This window comes from Taudactylus pleione, unplaced genomic scaffold (assembly GCF_031769625.1).
Source record: "Taudactylus pleione unplaced genomic scaffold, aTauple2 ptg000129l, whole genome shotgun sequence".
NCBI classification, from domain to species: domain Eukaryota; kingdom Metazoa; phylum Chordata; class Amphibia; order Anura; family Myobatrachidae; genus Taudactylus; species Taudactylus pleione.
In genome coordinates, this window is record NW_028284531.1 from 4082760 (window position 1) to 4107133 (window position 24374).

At 43.6% G+C, this 24374-nt stretch overlaps 1 protein-coding gene across 6 annotated transcripts in view; it reads left to right on the top strand.

Moving 5' to 3' along the window:
* Positions 1 to 24374, top strand: part of SEMA6D (semaphorin 6D) — a 170225-nt gene that overhangs the window by 117928 nt on the left and 27923 nt on the right. For all 6 annotated transcript variants that reach the window (XM_088472784.1, XM_088472782.1, XM_088472786.1 and 3 more), the window contains exons 2-7: positions 14566 to 14719; positions 16528 to 16639; positions 22237 to 22297; positions 22409 to 22471; positions 22561 to 22662; positions 24000 to 24090. In XM_088472784.1, the coding sequence (XP_088328910.1) occupies positions 14611 to 14719; positions 16528 to 16639; positions 22237 to 22297; positions 22409 to 22471; positions 22561 to 22662; positions 24000 to 24090 (538 nt within the window). In that variant the 5' untranslated portion in view covers positions 14566 to 14610. The remainder of the gene's footprint in view (positions 1 to 14565; positions 14720 to 16527; positions 16640 to 22236; positions 22298 to 22408; positions 22472 to 22560; positions 22663 to 23999; positions 24091 to 24374) is intronic.

The following is a 24374-nucleotide window of genomic DNA, read 5'->3' on the forward strand; positions in this document are numbered from 1 at the left end:
GTTTTTTTCGCAACGTACACAGGCAGCACACACAGCGGGTCCTGCAGAACTCGCTGTAAAACCGGGTTCCCAACTTCCTAAAACACGTAAAAACATGATATAGCGCGTATTATGTGAACACTGGTCTTTTGGTCGGCCCTACATGCTGCTCAATCTATGGATGTTGTTAATAATTTTTACCACATCGTGCAGTGTTTATGCTCTACTGAACGACCAGGCTATATGTAAACATTATATAGTTAACGATCTAACCACCAAGCGATGCACGATATATCGTTCCAGCACACTGTTTGTGATTGACAGTCTGCTGCTGTTTGTGGGCGGTTAGGGGGCGGCGATGGCCTTTGTTTCTTGAAACAGGCGTGTCGCCTCTGTTGGGGGGGAGGGAAGAGGCCAGGATCTCCGTCAGTTGATGGAGATTTCCTGGCCTCATCCTCTCAACTGCGGTGGCCGGCTGCGTGTCCCCATGGGTCACCTTAGCGGGCCGATGTTACGCAGATTATCCGATGCTGCGTTGGACAACGCAGCTCGCATAAATAATGCACAGGAGGCTTGATGACTCCTGCTGCATTATCATATCTGTAAGGATAGCAATTGCAAAGCTGCCTGCGTGCACTACACACTACAGTATATGTCTGCGTGCAGCTTTGCAATTGTAATCCTTGCTGAATCAGGCCCAGTGTATGTTATATCGTTTGTCTGGGAATTCAAAGGAAATTGTTGACGATATCACATTGTTTGCAGTTTAAGAGTTCCGTGCTTTCTCCACTTGCTGACCAGACCAGTACTGCACCTGGAAGAAGATGTGGTTTTTATTTGCTGGTCTAGTCAAGCAATTATTGTTATTATTGCTTTATTCTGGACAGATAGAGCTTTCTTTTTGCAAGCTACGTAATGTAGTTATTCTGTTACATGATTCTTTATGCCAAAATAAGTTTATATTTAATGTCTGTGTTTGTGGGGTTTTTTTTCAAGTTTTTTGTGATTTTTTTTCTGTACAACATAGACAGTTTTATAAATGTATTTTTATTGATGTTTACATTACTATAACATAAGTTCATATGTAATTATATATATATATATATATATATTAGGGATGTGCAGGCTCGGATAGGTTCGAGTTTGCACGTGGAGTTCGGATTTTTCCCTCCAAAAAAACGGAACTCAGAAAGAGGCAAAACGTCATCTTGCATGGATGAACATCATCATTCCTGGACTTTTGTCCAGGAATGATGATGTTCGTCCATGCAAGATGACGTTTTGCCTCTTTCTGAGTTCCGTTTTTTTGGAGGGAAAAATCCGAACTCCACGTGCAAACTCGAACCTATCCGAGTCTGCACATCCCTAATATATATATATATATATATTGTAGTAATATAAGAGCAGATACCTTTGTGCAATGTGTAAAGAGTACATATGTTTATCCAAACTCAGGCTACCATACCTACATGAATCTGAATTGTTGTGTATATTAGCAGAGGCATAACTAGGTATTTGAAGGCCCCATAGCAAAAGTTTGTAAGGGCCCCTATGTACCACCCAGTGGTGAAAAATCTTTCTAACACATGTAACTTTGACAAGGAAGATGGAGCCCTAAGCTCTGGGTCCCATAGCAGCTGCTCCCCTTGCACCTATATGGTAGTTACGTCCATGTATATTAGTATTGTTATGTTTGTGAGATAATTGTTCTTGACAAAACAATCAAATTGTGAAATTATGAGATTGCTGTAACTGGTTCTGCGTACGCTCAACTACAAGATTGGAAATTAAAATAGAAAAATAAATTGTGCCCAAACAATCGTGTAGTGAAGAAAATGAACATGTTTACTTGGAAGCACACATCTTATAAAACTGACCTGGGGGTAGATTTACTAAAGGTTGAAAAATCGATCCAAATCAATTATCATCGATGTTGTGTTTCACACATTTACTAACACTTAAAATCGATATTAACAAAACAGTCTGTTAGAAAATGTATGACTTGAAAAACAACATTGATGCTGATCACTTTAGATCGATTTTGAGTCAATTAAGATCGATTTTTAGTAAATTTACCCCGTACAATATAAAATATACCTATACATACACACACTCATATATTATATTTATTTATTACCAGTTATTTATATAGAGTACACATATTCTGCAGCGCTTTACAGAGAATATTTGGCCAGTCACATGAGTCCCTGCCCCAGTGGAGCTTACAGTCTATATTCCCTGCCACATGTGGTTAATTGTATGAAACCAATTAACCTACAAGTATATTTTTGGAGTGTGGGAATAATTCAGAGCACCCGGAGGAAACCCATGAAAACATGGGGAGAACATACAAACCCCACACAGTAAGGGCCATAATGGGAACAAAACCCAAGACCTCAGTGCTGTGAGGCAGTAATGCTAACCAGGGCTGCCATTAGAAATTACGGGGCCCGGGACTGACAAAGTAGGCAAGGGCCCCCCCACGGGAAAGGGAAGGGGGGTATGGTAGAGGTGGGCGGAGCTACACTGGGGGTGGTCCACAAATTTGTTCAAAAAGCTGTAAAGCAACATTGAGTCCTGATTTCTGGGGGGGGGCGGGAGAGGCACGTGACAGGGATGGCTATCAGGACTAGGAGGGGGACATGGCAGAGGTGGCTGGCAGGGCTAGGAGGGAGACATGGCAGGGGTGGTTGGCAGGACTAGGAGGGGAACATGGCAGAGGTGGCTGGCAGGACTAGGAGGGGAACATGGTAGAGGTGGCTTTCAGGGCTAGGAGGGGGACATGGCAGGGGTGGCTGGCAGGACTAGGAGGGGAACATGGCAGAGGTGGCTGGCAGGACTAGGAGGGGAACATGGCAGAGGTGGCTGGCAGGACTAGGAGGGAGACATGGCAGGGGTGGCTGGACTAGTGGTTGAAGCACAGTGCAGAGAAGTCTGGTTGGACTGGGGGGGACAGGACAGGGAAGGCTGGCAGGACTAGGAGGGAGACAGCGCAGCCTGGCTGGACTAAGGGGGGAAGTACTGGGCAGGGATGAATGGCTGGAACAGGGGGGACAGGGCAGGGATGGCTGGCTGGACTGGGGGGGAGCATAGAGCTAACTCAGGGATTATGTTACAATACTGGTAGTGTACCTGTAGAATGTCTTCAGCTGCGCGCCAGCGCAGCCAGCCAACCAGAGTTGCAGCCGACTGAAGAGAGCACAGAGAGAGAGGGGGCCCGGGTGTGGCTCTGCCAGTAGCGCTGCATCGGCGGCGGCATTCTAATATGGTGCTGGTCATGAGCCAATCACAGCTCGTGGACTGGCAGCCAATCAGGAGCGGCCACTCCTGATTGGTTGTCGTTCTGAGTGATCTGGATTGCTTGTGGCTGTGCACCATACATGCCGCCGGCGATGTATAGCAATTGTACCTGGCTTCCAGCGCAACACCGCTGCGTCCGGGCCCCCCTCTCTTTCAGCTCTCTCCGGGCCCAGGACTCAAGGCCCGGCAGTCCCCCCCTGATGGCGGCCCTGATGCTAACCACTAAAAATATGCGCTTGTCTGTGGCTTTGATACTCTCTTAAAAAGCATTGGAGCTACATTCACATGCACCGCAGTAAATTATTGTTACCTATTCCTTGTCATTTTTTATTTAAAAGAATGTTAATGCATATCTCCCAACATTGGTAATTTATGATTGGTGGCGGCTCCAGAGGTGGGGCTGCAGTACAGTCCAAAATTCAAATAGAGGAGTCACACCAACTGCCAGTGAGTCCCAGCCAGTGATGTTTGGCAGTGTGTGAAATGACAGTTGGTGTGACTCCCCTATTTGACTTTTGAACTGCGCTGCAGCCCCACCTCTTACCAGGGAAGTCCAGGACCAGAGCATTGTGTCCCTCCAGGAGAGGGTCATGTTGGGAGGTATGTTAATGGTACTTACGCCCAAATCTGCATTGTGTTTGCTGGAGTCAGCTAGCCAGTCACACAAGTGCAGATACTGACCAACCTTAGCAATATGGGCCGTTATCACCAACGTAGCTAAGTATTGTATAGCTCACCAGCAATAGTTTTTTGAAAATACGTCCTTAAATTTCTCATAGCTTTCACCACACCAATGGTTTGGGGTATGAACAGGGCTATTTTCACTCCCTGAATTCCCTTTTTCCCCTCTGCATGATATTTCACATTTTGCTACATTTTAAAATGACCTAATGCGTGGTAATTGTTTTTTATGAAGAAATATGTTGTAGTCTGTTTGTCATTGCAAGGAAACATAAACCATTAACCCCACAATTCCTACTCGGTGTGTGTCACATTCTCATCCCTATACACATTAAGCTCCAAGTTCCTGCAGTGATGAGATCCCAGGTTTCAGACTACATATTGCCACTTTGAAATAGCGACGCTCAGAAACCAATGGCAGCATCAGATCCCGGCGTCCTTGAACAGGTTACTTTATCTGCCAGCATCACAGGCTTTTAGGGCAGCTGACAATGTGCTAGTGTCAGTGAGCGCTTCCAACAATGCTGCTGGCTCTCTGTGATGTAGTCTTAGGTGAGTGATTTTCTTATAATCTAACTAATAGCGATATGACATTGGTTCAGCTGTGTGCAAGATGGTTTGATTTAACATTTTGAAGCTTATATGCATTAAAGTATAAGAATTCTAAAATATCTTTTGACATGCCAGGTGCTGAAGTCTAATGCCGCACATCCACTACCTGACCCAGGGAAGACCGTATGATTACGACAACATAATCGTATGGTCATTCCCCATCCCCTGCAGTGCAGTGCCTTCACTGAACGATCAGTCATTAACTGCAGTCACCCTCCATAATCCCCGAATATGGTCAATCTGTCGTTATCGACAGATTGACCAGCATGTTCGGGTGATGATTGATGTCGGAAACGACCAGCGGGAGCACGCATCGCTGGTCGTTTCCAACTTTTCCATGCCCGATTAACGAGCGATTGAACGATAACGATGTTAATCGTGTAGTGAATACCTGCCTTAAAGGTGCCCATAAACGGTGCGATTTGATTTGGATTACGATTTCCCTTTAAATTCTTCCTTTGAAATTCTGAACGATTGTACAAACAAGCATACGATTAGATGTGTCGTAAAACAATTGCAAATCATTAACGATATATCGTTGCAGCAAACAACCTCACGATGCATCTGCTCTTCTCCAACTCTGTCCGTCACAAAATGGAGGAGGAGAGTGGCCAGGGACATCGTACGTCGTACATCGGATCATTCAGCAAGCAAAACAGCGAACGATGTGTGTCACATCGTACACGATAGGTCAAAATCTTACTGCAAGATCAGTTGATCTACGATGCCGATACACGACGCCAGGGACGCGCATCGGCATCGTAATCGTCCAGGAAAACTCCTCTTTTTACACGATTGGTCGTTACAATTGATCGAAAATGGCCAAATCGTGTAAAAAATCGCACCGTGTGTGGGCACCTTAAAGCTGGCCACACACAGCCACGGCTCCTTGGGATATGTCTAATCACCTAATGGCAGTAAATATCCAATTTGGTCACCTTTGTGTGTGGCCAGACTGAACGCAGATCAGGAAATGTGTCCAGATCTTAGTGTGTGACCAGCTTGACAATTGTAAAATTGCCTATGATGCTGGAGCCCTAGACAGAAAGTGAGTTTTCTGGGGGAAATTTAGTGATCTATCAGTTTTACAGCTGATTCTTTATAATTCTATGAGAAACCTTGTGCAAAACACAGACATTAAAAGTAAGAAATAGAGGAGTATAAAACCAGACATTACAAACTGAAACATTCTTGTATTATTCACCTGTCATTGGTAAACACAATGATTCTGTTTGAGGTCATTTAACGTTTCCCATGGTCTTGTACTGGATTTATAGAGTTTGGATAGCTATTGTTTATTTATTTTCTCGCTTTTGTTTGGTGTCTCGTCACAAATAATATACATCTATGTTGATCTTTTTATGTACATTTTATTACCCTTTGTCTTGCCTTATTTTTAGTAATTTTAGGTTCTGGTTTTAAAAGAGACATTGGCCCTCATTCAGAGCCGCTCGCTAGCGGCAGTACGCTCGTTCCGAGCGATGTTTGCACATCTGCGCATGCGTACGGTTTTTAGTACGCATGCGCGAACCAGTCAGTGCGGCCGAAAATCGTTGGTACGCAATATAGCGAGGGCCTGCTATTTTGAGTGACAGAATGAGGCGTATGTGGGTGGTAACAGGGGAAGGTGCTTGAAAACGGGGAGTGGAGATCCGATCGCAGGCGTGCTTAAAGGTCAAAACGGGCGTTTTAAGGGAGTGCATAATTAATACAGCAGCGTCATTGACCACGTCACTTGGTTTTTTTTAACTCAGAACTGCTCGCAAAATAGCGGTTGAAAACACCAACCACAAGAATAGCGAGCAGTTCATACGCTGTACGATGTACTCGATTAATCTAATAAATAGCGGACATGACGTATGGTGCGTGCGGCCAGGGGGCGTTTTTATCAAATAAACGAGCGTATGTTTTGCTCGCTCGTTCAGACTTAGAGGTGGGAACAGACTGCAATTTGCGAACGGATCATTTGAATAGCCACCCCTTGTTTTTGAACGAACGACCACAAATAGCGAACGGCTCTGAATCAGGCCCATTGTTATACAGATTAAACCTCCCTATTTTATAAAATAGGTTTATGTCTTGCCAGTGCTCATGTATTTGCTATGGCAAAGCAGTGCAGTGTGGTACAGTAACTGTACTATAGGCAGGGTTGCCTACCTTTAATATTCTCTTCCCGGGAGAAGCCCGGGTAAGAGAGGCAGACGGGGCGGGGCTTGGTGATTTGCGTCATTAAGCCCCGCCCCCTCGTGGTAAAATTGACGCGATTGGGCACAATTTACATAGGGGGCGGGGCCAAATGCTGTGATTCATGCAGAATCACAGCTTAAGCCCCGCCCCCTTCACGGAGACCGGCGATTGCCGCGGGTATTCTCCTAATTCTGCCCACTTCACTAGGAAGTGGGCTGAATGCGGGAGAAATGCCTACCCTTCCGGGGGTGCGGGGGGTTACCCGAAAAATCGGGAGCCTCCCGCGAAAACCGGGAGGGTAGGCATGTATGACTATAGGCCTGATTGTGAGTTGGGAGCAAAGCATAAAGAGCAAGTCAATGTGCACCTTGGTGAAACCATGCTGCACTGCAGGTGGGGCAGATGTAACATGTGCAGAGAGATTTAGATATGGGAGGGATGTGTCTAGCTGAAATCTATATTGCAGTGTAAAAATAAAGCTGTCCAGCTACATGCAAAAGCAGCCAGTATTTACCCTGCATGCAAATAAAATAAATGTATTTGCACCCCTTGCATTGCAGCATGGTTTGTCCAGGTGCACAGTCACTAGTTTGTTTGTTTTTTGCTTTGCTCCCAACTCAGAATCAGTCCCAATGTTCCCTCCATTCTAGAGGGCAGCATTTAAAGAGCATTGCAATTCTAGTAAATAAAATATGCAGTGTAGAATGTATGCATCTACATTACATTACCAGAAATATCTGTAACTTAATCTGGTATCTGTAAATAATAAGTAGCATAACTGGGGGGGAATGATATAGGAAATGACCATTTGTGAGGTAAGAGGATTTGTTCCTCTGTAAGGATAAACTAGCAGCTGCGTAAAGATGGGTACACACCTGAAAGACATATCTGCAGATCGAGAGATCTGCAGATATATCTTTAGATGATGGTCGTTCACACACACTATCCGGCAGTTGCGGGTCCCGCTGGCAGGGAGGCGGGGCAGGGCCGCCCCCCTCTCCACAGTTGCCGCTGTGTGTGTACGGGCGGTCTGTACACACTTGTTGATGGACAGATATGTCTGCAGACTTATCTGTCCATCGGCTGTGCAGCACAGCCAATGCGATATGTCTGTGAACAACGCGGTTCACAGACATATCGTCTGTACACACTGGCCGACGGGCAACAGATATATTGGCCGATCAATTGATCGGCCAATGTGTACCCAGCATTAGTCCCCATGCACCCTGGCGTTTTACTAGCATTTTTCAAGTGCATGTTGATGAGTCTAAAAATTTAACCTTTTAATGAACCTATACGGCTTGTTCCATTCACTTGTGTTTAGCGCTAGTAAATGTGCAGTGACCTCCAGTGACCAGAGAATGCTATTTAATGCTAGGAACAAATTAATGGCAAACATCTATGCATTTTTCATTCATATTATTTGTGTTTTTTACTGACCACCAGTGGGTAAGAGGCTTGGCTTTTGTTTTGTTATTTTTCCCAGTGTTAACATTACTAAAATTCAGAATATGTGTAACGTATAAAATTTATCATTTCTCCTTTTGCAGTCTTTAGACTAATTTTCCAATGCAGTATTGTATCCTATTGTTATGCTCGGTATGCAGCCGCCGCCGGTCTCAATCCCGACATCAGAATCCCGGTTAGGCATTAGGGGGAGGTTTAGGGTTAGGCACTAGGGGGGAGGGTTAGGTTTAGGATGCGGAGAGGGGAAGGCAAGGTTTAGAGGATTTGTTCCTCTGTAAGGATAAACTAGCAGCTGCGTAAAGATGGGTACACACCTGAAAGACATATCTGCAGATCGAGAGATCTGCAGATATATCTTTAGATGATGGTCGTTCACACACACTATCCGGCAGTTGCGGGTCCCGCTGGCAGGGAGGCGGGGCAGGGCCGCCCCCCTCTCCACAGTTGCCGCTGTGTGTGTACGGGCGGTCTGTACACACTTGTTGATGGACAGATATGTCTGCAGACTTATCTGTCCATCGGCTGTGCAGCACAGCCAATGCGATATGTCTGTGAACAACGCGGTTCACAGACATATCGTCTGTACACACTGGCCGACGGGCAACAGATATATTGGCCGATCAATTGATCGGCCAATGTGTACCCAGCATTAGTCCCCATGCACCCTGGCGTTTTACTAGCATTTTTCAAGTGCATGTTGATGAGTCTAAAAATGTAACCTTTTAATGAACCTATACGGCTTGTTCCATTCACTTGTGTTTAGCGCTAGTAAATGTGCAGTGACCTCCAGTGACCAGAGAATGCTATTTAATGCTAGGAACAAATTAATGGCAAACATCTATGCATTTTTCATTCATATTATTTGTGTTTTTTACTGACCACCAGTGGGTAAGAGGCTTGGCTTTTGTTTTGTTATTTTTCCCAGTGTTAACATTACTAAAATTCAGAATATGTGTAACGTATAAAATTTATCATTTCTCCTTTTGCAGTCTTTAGACTAATTTTCCAATGCAGTATTGTATCCTATTGTTATGCTCGGTATGCAGCCGCTGCCGGTCTCAATCCCGACATCAGAATCCCGGTTAGGCATTAGGGGGAGGTTTAGGGTTAGGCACTAGGGGGGAGGGTTAGGTTTAGGATGCGGAGAGGGGAAGGCAAGGTTTAGACAGTTGGGGAGAGGATAGGTTTAGGCACCAGGGAACGAGTGTTAGGTTTAGGGTGCGGGGAGGTTATGTTTAGGCACTGGGGGGTGGAGGTTAGGGTTAGGCACAGGGGAGAGAGGGGTAGGGTTAAGGGTGAGACTTACCTTATTCCTTATAGTTGTTGGGATTCTGACTGTCAGAATGCCGCTGTCGAAAATTCTGACCAGCGGCATCCCGACCGCCGGGATCTCATTCCCGAGCCGAGGGAAAATATATACTATCTATCTATCTACACTATATGGGCAAAAGTATTCGGACACCTGACGATTGCACCAACAGGGATTGTAATAACATTGTAACCAAATACATATACTTTAATATGAAGTTGGTCCCCCTTTTGCAGCTATAACAGCTTCATTCTCTAGAGCATTTATGAGGTCAGGCACTGATGTTGGACGAGAAGGCCTGGCTTGCAATCTCCATTCCAGTTCATCCCAAAGGTGCTCGATGGGGTTGAGGTCAGGGCTCTGTGTCAAGTTCTTCCACCCCAAACTCATCAAACCATGGTCTTTATAGTCCTTGCTTTGTGCACTGGGGCATAGTCATGTTGGAATAGAAAAGGGCCTTCCCCAAACTTCTGCCACAAAGTTGGAAGCATACCATTCTCCAAAATGTCTTGGTTTGCTGAAGCATTAAGATTGCCCTTCACTGGAGATAAGGGGTCTAGCCCAAACCCTGAAAAACAGCCCCATACCATTATCCCTCCTCCACCAAACTTCACAGTTGGCACAATGCAGTCAGACAGGTAACGTTCTCCCGGCATCCGCCAAACTCAGACTCACCCATCTGGCTGCCAAACAGAGAAGCGTGACTAGTCACTCCACAGAACACGTTTCCACTGCTCTACAGTCCAGTGTCATTGTGCTTTACAGCACTCCATCCGACGCTTGGCATTGGACTTGGTGATGTGAGGCTTGCATGCAGCTGCTCGGCCATGGAAACCCATTCCATTAAGCTCCCGCTGCACAGTTTTTGTGCTTACATTAAGGCCAGTGGAAGTTTGGAAAATCTTCAGCTATGGAATTAGCAGAGCGTTGGCGACTTTTATGCACCATGCGCCTTAGCAGTCGTTGACCCCGCTCTGTAATTTTACATGGTCTTCCACTTCGAGGTTGAGTTGCTGTTGTTCCTAAACGCTTCCAATTTCTGATAATATCACTTACAGTTGACCGTGGAATGTCCAGCAGGGATGAAATTTCACGAACCGTATTATTGCAAAGATGACATCCTATCGCAGTACCATGCTTGAAGTCACTGAGCTCTTCAGAACTGCCAACAGCCTCGCTGCACAGCCGACGGGATATGTCTGTGAATGACGTCGCTCACAGACATATCGCTGGTACACACTGGCTGACAGATACACGTTATAATGACGGATCAACTGAACGGCCGATATGTCAGTCAGTGTGTGCCCAGCATTAGTGAAGTACAGCCCAAGGCTATCAGCCCCCAATAAAAATATTTGTATTTCCACACAATGGCAAATACAGATCTGATATTTTTATCATTGGGATATCAACTATAAATAGTTACTACACCAGCTCTGACATATTTCAGTTCTGGGGATGAAAACTAGATGGAAATTTGCAGCCCTAGTTTCCAAAGAACAAAATAAACCAGTTTCTTTCCATTTAGAAGCAGCTTTAATCAGCGCATATTTCAATAAAGTAATGGAACTGACAAATTTGTACATGGGTTTGTAACAAATAACATTTAACCCAGCCACCCGTGTAACATGAATTGTTATTGTAGATAAATCCGCAGGGAAAAGACTGATAAATTAGCAGTTGAAATTGACAAGTGACAAGACATTGGGAAACATCATTTATCTTCTTTCAACAGTGAAGGTGATATCCATGCATTTCAAATAATGCCTTTTCCTGTATCCAAAACTGTGAAAATAACAGGCAGCAAGTTGAGTAAGCGTGCCGTTCCTCCCAAATCCCTTTTTATAACAGTCATAGAGCGCACCAGGCTATTATTCCCTAGTGCTACGAAACTGAACATTTTTTGACAGTATATCTATTACGGACTTCATAGCTCTTGTATTTATTGCAGGGCATACCTCAGCATGTAGCAAGGTTCAAACTTGTACCTATCGTGCAATCACACATTTGTGCGTGCCGTATGGCTTTCTGGATGAAATAAACAATTTGTTAAATCTTTACTGGGAGCATTCCAGAACTGATGAGACTTAAGCACGAGATCTAGCTAGAACAAACCTGATCCTCTATGAAATAAGATTTGCTAATACTGACCTCTATAGAAGTAAAAGTGTCCAATGGGTTTCTGTTTGCTACATGTATGTGTAGGATGTATATTCTAAGCTTGAAGTCATAGACAGATTTCTGTACTGGGCTATAGGTGAACTATTATAATATTTCAAGTTATATGTGTTGTTTGGTCCAGTAGATCATGTGTATACCTTATATTTCATGACTTGATAAGGAGTTTGTGTATAACTCAAGACTATAGGAAAGTGCAGATGCAATAACAGAATAAATATGAAATATGTCAGGTTATAGAATGTACATGTTGTTTAAAATATAACTAAAGTCTTGTACGGAAATCTTTAGCACTTCATATGCACCTCTTATTTCTGAGTTGTAGAACTATCCATGGCAGAAAGTATATGCTACAGTTTAACATATATATATTGTCGTATTGGTAGACATACATGAAATATTAACATTTTGATGACAAAAAAAAGAGTAGACCTTACTATTAAACACTTGGGGGTATATTTACTAAATGCGGGTGGAATTGTTGCCCAAGGCAACCATTCAGATTCTAGCTAGTATCTTCTACAAGGTGCTAGATAAATGATAAGTAGACTCTGATTGGTTGCTATGGGCAACATCTCCACTTCCAAAAACCTGCACTTTAGTATATATACCCCTGGGGGAATATTTACTAAATGTCAGGTTTTTGTCAGTTTTGCCTGCAGAATTGATATGTGCAATAATATTGAATGCAAACTATGCGTGTTTTGTATTTAGTATTATTGGCGTTTTAAGTTCTGCGTGCAAAACCGCAAACAATCTAGTTTAGTAAATATACCCCTTGGGCTCAATCCATGGATTTGCTTTAAATTAATGTTACTATAATCTGGTATTCATAAAACACTGCTGTAGTCACATTCCCTCGTGTCCATATCAGGGCACTTTTGAATTTGTATTTTGAAATGCCTGTCCTAACAGGTTCCTTTCTATACACATCAATCCTATCACCCCAGGCATATTTGTATCTTACAAAAACAATATTTCATAGAAGAGCACAGTGATTCACAAAAGAAAACGGTGACCCATGTGAGTGTAAAGCTGGGTACACACCTGGATGACCAGGCAACGCAATATATGGCATTGCCGTATACACTTCACAATCCGGTGTACAGCGGTGCAATATATTCATTACATGTCTAACGTAACTATACCGCATTGTCCAATACAACGTCCCATCTGATGTGCAGCACATCAATGGGAAGATGAGGCCACTCAATTCATTGTACAATGATTTGGGTGGTTTTCAGGGTACACACTATACGATGGTCGTTCTTATACATTGCGGACAATATATAGGGCGATATATATCATAGAATGTACCCAGCTTTCAGGTGCCCATACACGGTGCGATAAAGCAGCCGATCCGACAGATTGGTTCGATATCGCTGCTATATCGTACCGTGTATGGGCATGATATCGGACAGTGCGCGCACCCGTAGGGTCTAGGGTCGTACTGCATGTTCAGTTGATCTGGGGGAGCAATGTACGATCCCATGCAGCGCTATGCAGGTGGGGGAGGGGGGTGCTGGCATATCAGGCAGTCGGCCACCCGACCGCTCCGTGTGTGGGGACCGCCCGATATGTCGGACCCCCGTTGCGTCACATGGTGCCTATCGCACCATGTATGGGCGGCTCTAGACTGTAGCCATCTTCATCCAATAACTAAACCGAACGTGTTTGCAGTTTTGTCTTGAGTGTGTACAATTTACAATTGTTAGTCTTAACTGGAACATTTTCTTTACATATGTCCATTCTGGGAGCAGTTACAGTATTTGGGGCCTCATTTACTAACAAATTTTATCACCAAAACGAGTGATAAATGTCACTGTGTATGATAAATGGGGCTCCAGCCAATCAGCTCCCAACTGTCATTTTTCTAACAGTTGACAGTTGGGAGCTGATTGGCTGGAGCCCCATTTATCATACACAGTGACATTTATCACTCGTTTTGGTGATAAAACGCGTTAGTAAATGGGGGCCTTGGTCTGCAAAAGTACATTTTACTTTTTCGTAACACCAATAAAAAAACCTTCAAAACAGCAATACAAACGTTTAAAGGGAAGGATAATAATTGTAAAGGAAGGGAAAATGTAATGTCTAGCTTCTCATTCATTTAGAGCAGCCCAGGAAATCATTCAGAATTTGTTCACTGAATGCTGCTATATTTCTGTTATACCCTTATAGCCAGTGACCTGTCTCAGGCAATATACTGTCCTATTAGCAGTGATCTATTTTACAGGAGACTTATGGTTACCAGTTTGCATACTGTGAGTATATGGTGTTCCATACAAAGGGTCGACAATGAAAAGGTCGACAATGTTATGGTCGACACAAAAAAAGGTTGACGTAAAAGAAGGTCGAGAAGACAAAAGGTTGACATTACATAATTTCGACATGTTCAAAAGGTCACCATGGAAATTGTCGACATATGGCTTGTTAGGGTTAGGCACTTACCAGGACGATTAGGATTACGTTGAAGATTACGGTTAGAAATATGTCGGCCATTCCTGTGTCGATCATTTCCATTTCAGTCTTTTGAAACTGTCAACTTTTTGACCTTCTGTACTTAACTTTTTTAATGTCAACCTTTTCTGTCACACCCGAGTATATGCTGCACAGTAACACAATGCTTTACATACATAGCAGCTTCTACTTAGCACAAGAATGTAAATCTCGTGTAGATCAGTGTTGCATACATTTGTATCATTTTCTTCTAACAAGGCGTTTTAAAGTTTTAGACTTTTGAACAATTTAGAAAACTAAGGATGAGGAGTTTGATGTGGAGACAGAATGGGACCTGCATTAAATAGAAATAAGTTAATATGCAATTGTTGTTTATTTATTTTTTTCCCCAGGTGAAATCCATTTGAAAACGTGGAGAGTGATCCATTTTGTGAACCATGAGGCTCTATGTGCTTCATGCTGGCATGGTGCTCCTAACACTAACATTGGTCTATGCAGTTAATTTTCCTGAAGATGATGAACCTATCAACATCGTAGATTACCACTGTAAGTACATTCTCACTTATCTTCAAGTGAACACACAAGAGGTAGCCATTTTGTGGGCTAAATATGAGAATGCCGCCTATCAATTCACCAGCAAGTAGGCTCACACTATTTTACTTGGCTTGAAGAGACGATGCAGGTGACCGCTCTGGGGGCAGGGCCGGGCTGTCACGTCATTAGGCCCCGCCCCCATCATGGAAAATATTGTGGGTCATTGGGGAGGATGCGATTTATGTCATTTAGCTCCACCCCCTTCATATGAATTCACTATTCCTGGTAATTATCTCCCCATGCTGCCCAATTTACTAGTAAGTGGATGGGATGGGGGGATCCACCCATTCTTCTGGCAGTGTGGAGGACTACCTCGCACTTCTGGGAGAGTAGGTAAGTATGTTTGACTGTGCTGTAGGCAGCTACATTTCTTCTAGAGCAGGGGTCTTCAACCATGGCCCTCCAGCTGCTGTGGAACTACACATCCCAGCATGCACCGCTACCTTTTTGATATAACAGCATGCTAAAACTATGGCAGTGCATTCTGGGATGTGTAGTTCCACAGCAGCTGGAGGGCCAAGGTTGAAGACCCCTGTTCTAGAGCCTCAATAACATACTACTTATGTGACTCTCCTCACAGGAGCACAGGTAAAAAGCTGTCAACAAAAGATTTTTCAGGGATTCTTTTCTGCTGAGGTGTTGCAAGCGATAATGGTCTTGGCAGACATAGGATTCCTCTAAAGCTGTGTTCATTCAATTAGAGAATAGCGCATTTTGTGCATTAAGTATTAATTTTCAGTAACTATTAATGTCTAAAGCCTACCTGGTAAGAATTGCATCTACCATGAAGAAAAAGAGAAATTGTGTTGAGCAGTTGGTCAATACTAAAAAAATATAGGGACATTTCCAAGGACAGATCTTGGGACTATCCCTGGAAAGTAGGTACATCCGCCTGCTGTAAAATTGGCAGAACAGTAATGAATATACCTATTCTCTAATGAAGACAATCATATAAATTATACTGTTGGTGACACCCAAGGAGAGATTTAAAGTCTACCTGTTGTCTAAACACTACCCCTCAAGTCTAATGCTATTAGTCCTGCAAGAATTTTTAGGTTGAATTCTCATGAATATCAATACAGCCCGCTAAAGGCTGTCTGCAGTGTTTACAGGCGATAGGCAGGGCTGCCAAGCGATCCGTTGAGTCCCGGTAATAGGCGGGTCATGGCCAAGATGGGGGTGTGGCTATACCCCATTGTAAATTATATGGTTCTCTCCAGAAGCTTTACTACCAATAGGGGCGTGGCCACATCGTATTGGGGTCGATCCTGCAGCTCCCTCTCAGTAGCCCAGACAGGCTCAGGAACTTTGTAGCCCCTCTTAGCATCCCTGGTGATAGGTGCAGATTAAGGATATTTTCTCTAGAATCTAGATAGCATGGTGAATGGGCAGGAAATATTGCCAAGGCAGAGCTATCTTGTAGAGACACAGTTAACCTGCCCATAAAGTAGAGAGAATTTGTAGGCTACTTAATTTCCCAGACAACAGTGCTAATCTTGATGTATGTGAGTGCACAGCTTCATATATGTGCATCCTATGGTTATTTAAAGCAGATCTCTCGAAAGACCACACATAATTTGAAGGAGTTGCAAGTCACATTTGCTGACATTGGTCATATTTTATTCATTTATATTCCAGACGATGCAACAGGGATTTACTTTAAACCCTTCTACACCTAGTATATACAGCTAATCAATTCTGTATATTGATTCTTTAGCAGTGTAATTCAGAATGATGGTGTATCCTATTTTAACTTGCAGATTCAAGGCAATATCCAGTATTTAGAGGACGCCCTTCAGGCAATGAATCACAGCACAGCTTGGACTTTCAACTGATGTTAAAAATTCGAGACACACTTTATGTTGCTGGAAGGTAATTTTCTTTTAATCTGTTTACTTAAACTTGACTTGTATTTCTTCTTGTTGTTGTTGTGCTTTCATTCTGAAAGCATACAGGAAATCTTCTATTTAGGAAATGAAAACGGTAATCTCTATTGGTGCTATGTGTTTCATGCTTAGAAGGTAATGGAACTGCAATAAAGACCTACTGAGTTATATTCAGGGACTGTATGGCACAGCTAAGCTATCTGATACATTTATTACTTATTACTTACTTATTTCCCAGTAAGACAAGATCCTGCTATTAGTACTATTACTGGGGGTTACTGGTATTGTGCCGAACCCCATGTTTCCATTGGCCCTGAGAGCATACTGTTTATATGTGTCTGAGCCTGGCTAGTGCAGCAATAATACACCTTGTGACCTAGGACTAACTACAGCTAGCAAATACATTACTTCACAATGGAGTATTCTTTACGTTTCACACTATGAAAGGAAGAGAGAATGCATATGACTTATATGTATTAGTAACGGCTTTAATATTCCATATATCCCCCTTGGCACGCACCCACTGTATTGCAGTTTTCTTAACTGATATTTATTGAAGATTGCTGAATGACACAGAACACAAATCAAGAAGAATTACGATAGAACATAAAAAGCCAGGCACACAAACACAATCACCCACATACACAAAAACTAGATGATTAACCTTTCATATACACAGTTATAAGTTATTAAAGAAAATGCATGGAAAGGAAGATGGGGGCTGCAAACTATGAACAGGTTGAAAGCATCTAGATTACAGTCAAGGTTTCTATATCTATACAATTAAAAGTGTGATGAAATGCAGAACTAGGAGTTGGCTTGGAAATTTCATATTGCTGTAGTTTTCTCTCATGTTTTAATGAATTTGCAGCCAATATTAGGCACAGTTATACATGTGTGAAAATGTTGCATATATTCTAGTGCCATAGAGATTGGGCATAGTTCATTATAATTACATGTACAGTGCACTATCACTTCACCCATGTTTGAGGTGATGGCACATTACGCCCGGGCCACTATGTACTGCCCTACAATACAGTACAATGGGCCTGATTCAGCAAGGATCGTAATTGCAAAGCTGCACGCAGGCAACTTTGCAATTGCGATCATTGCTATTATACAATTGCAGCAGGAGGTACATGACAACTGCTGCATTTGCGATCCCAGCATTGCGATGTAGGTCACAGGCTGGGATCACCATTGCGATCATCGATGGTCGCAATGGTGGACGGCGCCGGGCCTTCGGCCACCTGAGTAAGCCTCAGTTTACCCAGGCTGGCAGGCTTGCGACCCTAGGACACTGCGTTGATCAACGCAAATCCTGGGCTGGCCACTCCTGGACAACGGGGCGGACATACCCCCGTTTCTGGGAACGCAGTCTGCCCAACACCGCCCCTTTACTAACCTACAATACAGTACAATGGGCCTGATTCAGCAAGGATCGTAATTGCAAAGCTGCACGCAGGCAACTTTGCAATTGCGATCATTGCTATTATACAATTGCAGCAGGAGGTACATGACAACTGCTGCATTTGCGATCCCAGCATTGCGATGTAGGTCACAGGCTGGGATCACCATTGCGATCATCGATGGTCGCAATGGTGGACGGCGCCGGGCCTTCGGCCACCTGAGTAAGCCTCAGTTTACCCAGGCTGGCAGGCTTGCGACCCTAGGACACTGCGTTGATCAACGCAAATCCTGGGCTGGCCACTCCTGGACAACGGGGCGGACATACCCCCGTTTCTGGGAACGCAGTCTGCCCAACACCGCCCCTTTACTAACCTACAATACAGTACAATGGGCCTGATTCAGCAAGGATCGTAATTGCAAAGCTGCACGCAGGCAACTTTGCAATTGCGATCATTGCTATTATACAATTGCAGCAGGAGGTACATGACAACTGCTGCATTTGCGATCCCAGCATTGCGATGTAGGTCGCAGGCTGGGATCACCATCGCGATCATCGATGGTCGCAATGGTGGACGGCGCCGGGCCTTCGGCCACCTGAGCAAGCCTCAGTTTACCCAGGCTGGCAGGCTTGCGACCCTAGGACACTGCGTTGATCAACGCAAATCCCGGGTTGGCCACTCCTGGAAAACGGGGCGGACATTCCCCTGTTTCTGGGAACGCAGTCTGCCCAGCACCGCCCCTTTACACACTGAAAATATAAAGTTTCACCATACCACTCACTGTGAGTAGCTGAGTATGTACTATACACAATACCACTCACTGTGAGTAGCTGAGTATGTACTATACAGCATACCATGCACTGTGAGTAGCTGAGTATGTACTATACAGCATACCATGCACTGTGAGTAGCTGAGTATGTACTATACAGCATACCATGCACTGTGAGTAGCTGAGTATGTACTATACAGCATACCATGCACTGTGAGTAGCTGAGTATGTACTATACAGCATACCATGCACTGTGAGTAGCTGAGTATGTTCTATACAGCATACCATGCACTGTGAGTAGCTGAGTATGTACTATACAGCATACCATGCACTGTGAGTAGCTGAGTATGTACTATACAGCATACCATGCACTGTGAGTAGCTGAGTATGTACTATACAGCATACCATGCACTGTGAGTAGCTGAGTATGTACTATACAGCATACCATGCACTGTGAGTAGCTGAGTATGTACTATACAGCATACCATGCACTGTGAGTAGCTGAGTATGTACTATACACAATACCACGCACTGTGAGTAGCTGAGTATGTTCTATACACCATATCACGCACTGTGAGTATTTGAGTATGTACTATACAGCATACCATGCACTGTGAGTATTTGAGTATGTACTATACACCATACCATGCACTGTGAGTAGCTGAGTATGTACTATACACCATACCGCTCACTGTGATTAGCCGAGTATGTACTTCTCACCATGGGCGGGATGCATTAAAGCTGAAAATGCGATCAAACCTCCGAATACCTCAGAAAATGCAGTTTTCTGAGTGCTGCCCGCATTCGCATATGCACCAAGATTGGTCCTGGTAGGCAATGCCACCTACAGACGGCATCTAACTGCCACTTGTACAGATAGCGTTGTATAGAAGGCTATGGGTAAACCCAGAAGAACACACACCGCAAAGGTCACCTCTTATCGTTACTAAATGCCGTTATGCATGCGATCAGTGGCGGAATGCCCCATGCCACTCACTATGAGTAGCCGAGTATCTACTTCTCACCATGATTAGCTAAGTACGTACTATACACCATACCACTTATTGTGAGTAGCTGAGTATGTACCTCATTATACTGCATTCAACTCTAAGGGGTCAATCCAATCTGGTGCGAGTTGGGTCTTGTGAGCCATTCTCATGGCCAACTCGCTGTGCAAATTTCATTTGCTATCTAATTCCAGACTTGCATTGCTTTGTCAGAGGAAATTCATGTTTTTTGTGCACATCCCCTGAGCAGGGGAAATGGTAGTGAAAATCTTTATTTTAAGGTAAATATGTCTGCACACGGGGCCTGATTCAGATCCGCTCGCAAGCGGGTCGATGGCCGGGCAGTGCGCATGCGCGAGCCCCGGAGCGAGTGAGAAATCACTCTCTCCGGCGCTCGTATCCAAAAGGGGCAGCTGTCGATGTTGATCACTAGCTCGCCCCGTTTGGTAGCCGTGTCGGGGGGGGGGGGAGGGGTGGCTGGCCAAACTGAGGCATTCGCGAAGGAACGCCTGCCGTTTGGGGGCGGCCCCACTGACATCACGAGTGATGTCAGTGGTGAGCTATCGGCTCTATTAGAGCTGGAAGCTCACTGGGGCTCACTGGGGCTTGCGACGGACGAGGCCCTACCACAAGGAGGCCGAACAAGTAAGTGTAAATGATGTGGGACTGGTATGTGGAGATGTAAATTATGTGGGACAGGTATGTGGAGGTGTAAATGACGGGGACAGGTATGTAGAGGTGTAAATTTGGGGGACAGATATGTGGAGGTGTAAATGATGGGGGACAGGTATGTGGAGGTGTAAATGATGTGGAACAGGTATGTGGAGGTGTAAATGATGTGGGGCAGGTATGTGGAGGTGTAAATGATGGGGGATAGATATGTGGAGGTGTAAATGATGTGGGGCAGGTATGTGGAGGTGTAAATGATGGGGGACAGATATGTGGAGGTGTAAATGATGGGGGACAGATATGTGGAGGTGTAAATTATGGGGGACAGGTATGTGGAGGTGTAAATGATGTGGAACAGGTATGTGGAGGTGTAAATGATGTGGGGCAGGTATGTGGAGGTGTAAATGATGTGGGACAGCTATGTGGAGGTGTAAATGATGTGGGACAGGTATGTGGAGGTGTAAATGATGGTGGACAGGTATGTGGAGGTGTAAATGATGGGGGACAGGTATGTGGAGGTGTAAATGATGTGGGGCAGGTATGTGGAGGTGTAAATGATGTGGGACAGGTATGTGGAGGTGTAAATGATGGTGGACAGGTATGTGAATTTGCAGATGATAGGTAAAAGTGTTTATTCCAGCTTTTTACAAACTTGTATAAAACCCTTATAAAAATACTCTGTAGACATCTTTCTGTACCCCAAAATGCTGGCAAGACTTTAATTTGATGAAAAACACTTGCTCACTATAATTTTTCAACTATTAATAAAAAGTGCAAAAATCACACATTTGACATAATTTGAGAACCTCCAGTACTTTCCTTATGGCCCCTAATAGCCTCCTATATAATCCTGCTATCCCAGTTGCCTATTTTTTGTGTTCCAGGGTGGTTCCCCCACTTTTTCATTCACTTCTCCCGGGTCACATTTTGTAGAAAAGTCGCGCAGCCTCGCTGTGATTACTGCTGCAGATTGTCATTTTTAATTGGATCTCGCATTTCTCAGGTGTGCACATTCGTGTCATGTATGCGAGTTTCATGAGACAAACTCGCACCTATTTGGATTGAGCCCTAATTGTCTTTCTTAGATCACATTGTGAGAAATGTTTCAGACTTGGCAGGCCTTGGCAGACTTGTTTTTCTGCAAATTCATGATAAGGGGGTATATTTACTAAAGTGAGAGTTTTTAGAATTGATGTTGCCCATAGCAACCAATCAGATTCTACTTAACATTTAACTAGCCCCTTCTAGCTAGAATCTAATTACTTGCTATGGGCAAGATCTCCAATTCTAAAAACTCTCCCTTTAGTAAATTTACCCCTAGGTCTCATTTTCAGCTCAAAAATCTTCCAGTATTTGCAGGATGATCACTCTTTATAGAAACATCTATATGAAATAGGATTCATAAATCTCTATAGTGGCGCATACATTTGTGTAACAATACCTGCTCGCTAGAACATGCATATCCCAGCTCCTGACCACAAAGAGAATGAAGGTTAGATTGCTCCATCACAAGTAGACACAAATGAAAGTGATACTTTTACTAAACAGGGAAAAAATGTTATCCAGCGCTAGCCTTCTTCACTCAGACAAAGAAATGCAGTAGTATTGCAGAAAGTTTGCTTTGTCTGACAAGGGGGCCTGAAAGTACATTTACCATGCTATGCATGAATAAGTATAAAGCCAGCATTTTCTCCATTTCCTGAAGTGGCTCTTTCTTTATCTCCAACAGAGATCAGGTTTATGCCGTAAATTTAAACGAAGTGCACAAGACTGAGGTGACACCAAGCAGAGTAAGTGAAAGTAATACAGGAGTTGCCATCAAAAAGCGGTATTGACTTTTAAAAGCTAAAGCAAGAAAATGACATTCAGACTTTTCTTTATTGTTTGCTTATTTTATTCAGAAGTTGACGTGGAGATCAGGTCAAGCAGACCGGAAGAATTGTGCGATGAAAGGAAAACACAAGGTATGCTCTCTTGAAGGTTAAACATCAGAATATAACCTAGATAGGGGAGAAATTCGGACTTCTAATGTTTCATGTATTTGTTATTTCAGGATGAATGCCATAACTACATCAAGGTTTTTGTTCCAAGAAATGATGAGATGGTCTTTGTTTGTGGCACGAACGCTTTCAATCCCATGTGTAGATATTACAGGGTAAGTGTGGCATCTTACGCCTTATTTCCCTGACGCACATCTGTTCACTTGTAGCCTGATCTGGGATTTATGGGAACATATCTAAGCAATTCATTAGAGATCTACATAGGGTTCCACATAGAACACATATTAGGTCATGGTAGTTTTGGTATAAGTACTGGAGGCTTAATTGTAATATTATGATCTCACATAGGTCAGTGTACATATTTGCAATGAGATGGTGCAATTTCTCCTCTTGTAATATAGGTTCTTACTGTGCAGTACTCTATGTTGTATCATTAAAGTCTGTAGATTAAGGTAACATTGACTAGGCTAGTCATGTTGGCCAATGAGGACAGTGGGACTCTATACATGGAGTATACTGCACTGAAAACTACTAAGCACCAACAAAAATACACGTCTTTTAAAAGGGCACTCACCAATTTCCAAAGTAAAGTTCACATTTATTTACTCACAACTCAGGCTAAGTAGAGAAGATGACATTTCGGTCCATGTCTGGGACCTTTGTCAAGACAGCTACAACCAGTAGAACAACGTCAAGTAGTGATTAGCGTAAAGTGAACTTGGAAATTGGTGAGTGACATCTGTGCTTTACATAAGCCACCCTGTAATTTGTATTTTGCGACCTATGTGGTTCCTTAAGTGAAGCACCCCAGTAGTTGCTTTGATTAAGACATGATGCAGACATTAGTAGTACTTTATATATAGGGGTGTCAAAACGTTTTTAGGTTGGGGGGGGCAAGATATTTAATTTTGTCGCTCTCGTCTTTGGCCTCCTCTTCCAACTTACCTATTGCTGGGTGTGAATATCTTCCTGAGTCTTTTCTGACGTGGAGGCAGTACCAAGGGGGGGGGGGACAACATCATGGAAGAAGAGGAGGGTGGGACCACCACAGAGGAGTAGGCACCACCACAGTGGAGCAGAAGGCAGGGACTGTACACTATAGGAATAAGCTACGCGGCCCCTGCACGGAGGAGGAGGAGATGTAATGTGCGGTCTTTTAAGTAAAAAAAAAAAGTGCAATTAACACATCCCCCTTCGTGCAGTGCGGTCTTTTCCTATAGTGTAAAGTCCCTGACCACCCATGGCCACCACTCCTCCGATCTATATAAGACTGGCGCCTCCCAAATGTTTGGGTGAGGGGGCGAGCCATCCTTTTGCCTCCCCCATTCTGGTGCCTATATATACACATACACACACAACACACTCTGCTTTATTTTTCTTAGTTCGGTGTTTTGTTGCTAAGTTGTACATGGTTATATTGTATGACTGAAAAAATAAAAACATAAGTTCAATCTTTCAATCAAGTCAACCTTTATATCTTCATCTTTTGCAGTTAAGCACTTTGGAATATGATGGGGAAGAGATTAGTGGCTTGGCCAGGTGCCCGTTTGATGCTAGACAGACCAACGTTGCTCTCTTTGCTGGTAAGAACATTTGCTGTATTTTTATATGACTAATTGATTTATCACTGCCAGGAGCAGATATAAAAGAACAGCCATGTAATTGTATAAACTTCTTACATATCAACTGGCTAGCCATGTGATTAGAGTCTCAGAGTGTAAACAAAAAAGTACCACCATTAGGGAAACATTGTTTCTCAGAAATGTTCTTTGGATTGACATATATGTTTCAAATCATTAATTGCTGTGTGTCTTTGTAGGTTAGTGAATAATTAAAACCACTTTGTTAAAAAAAAATCAAGATTTCA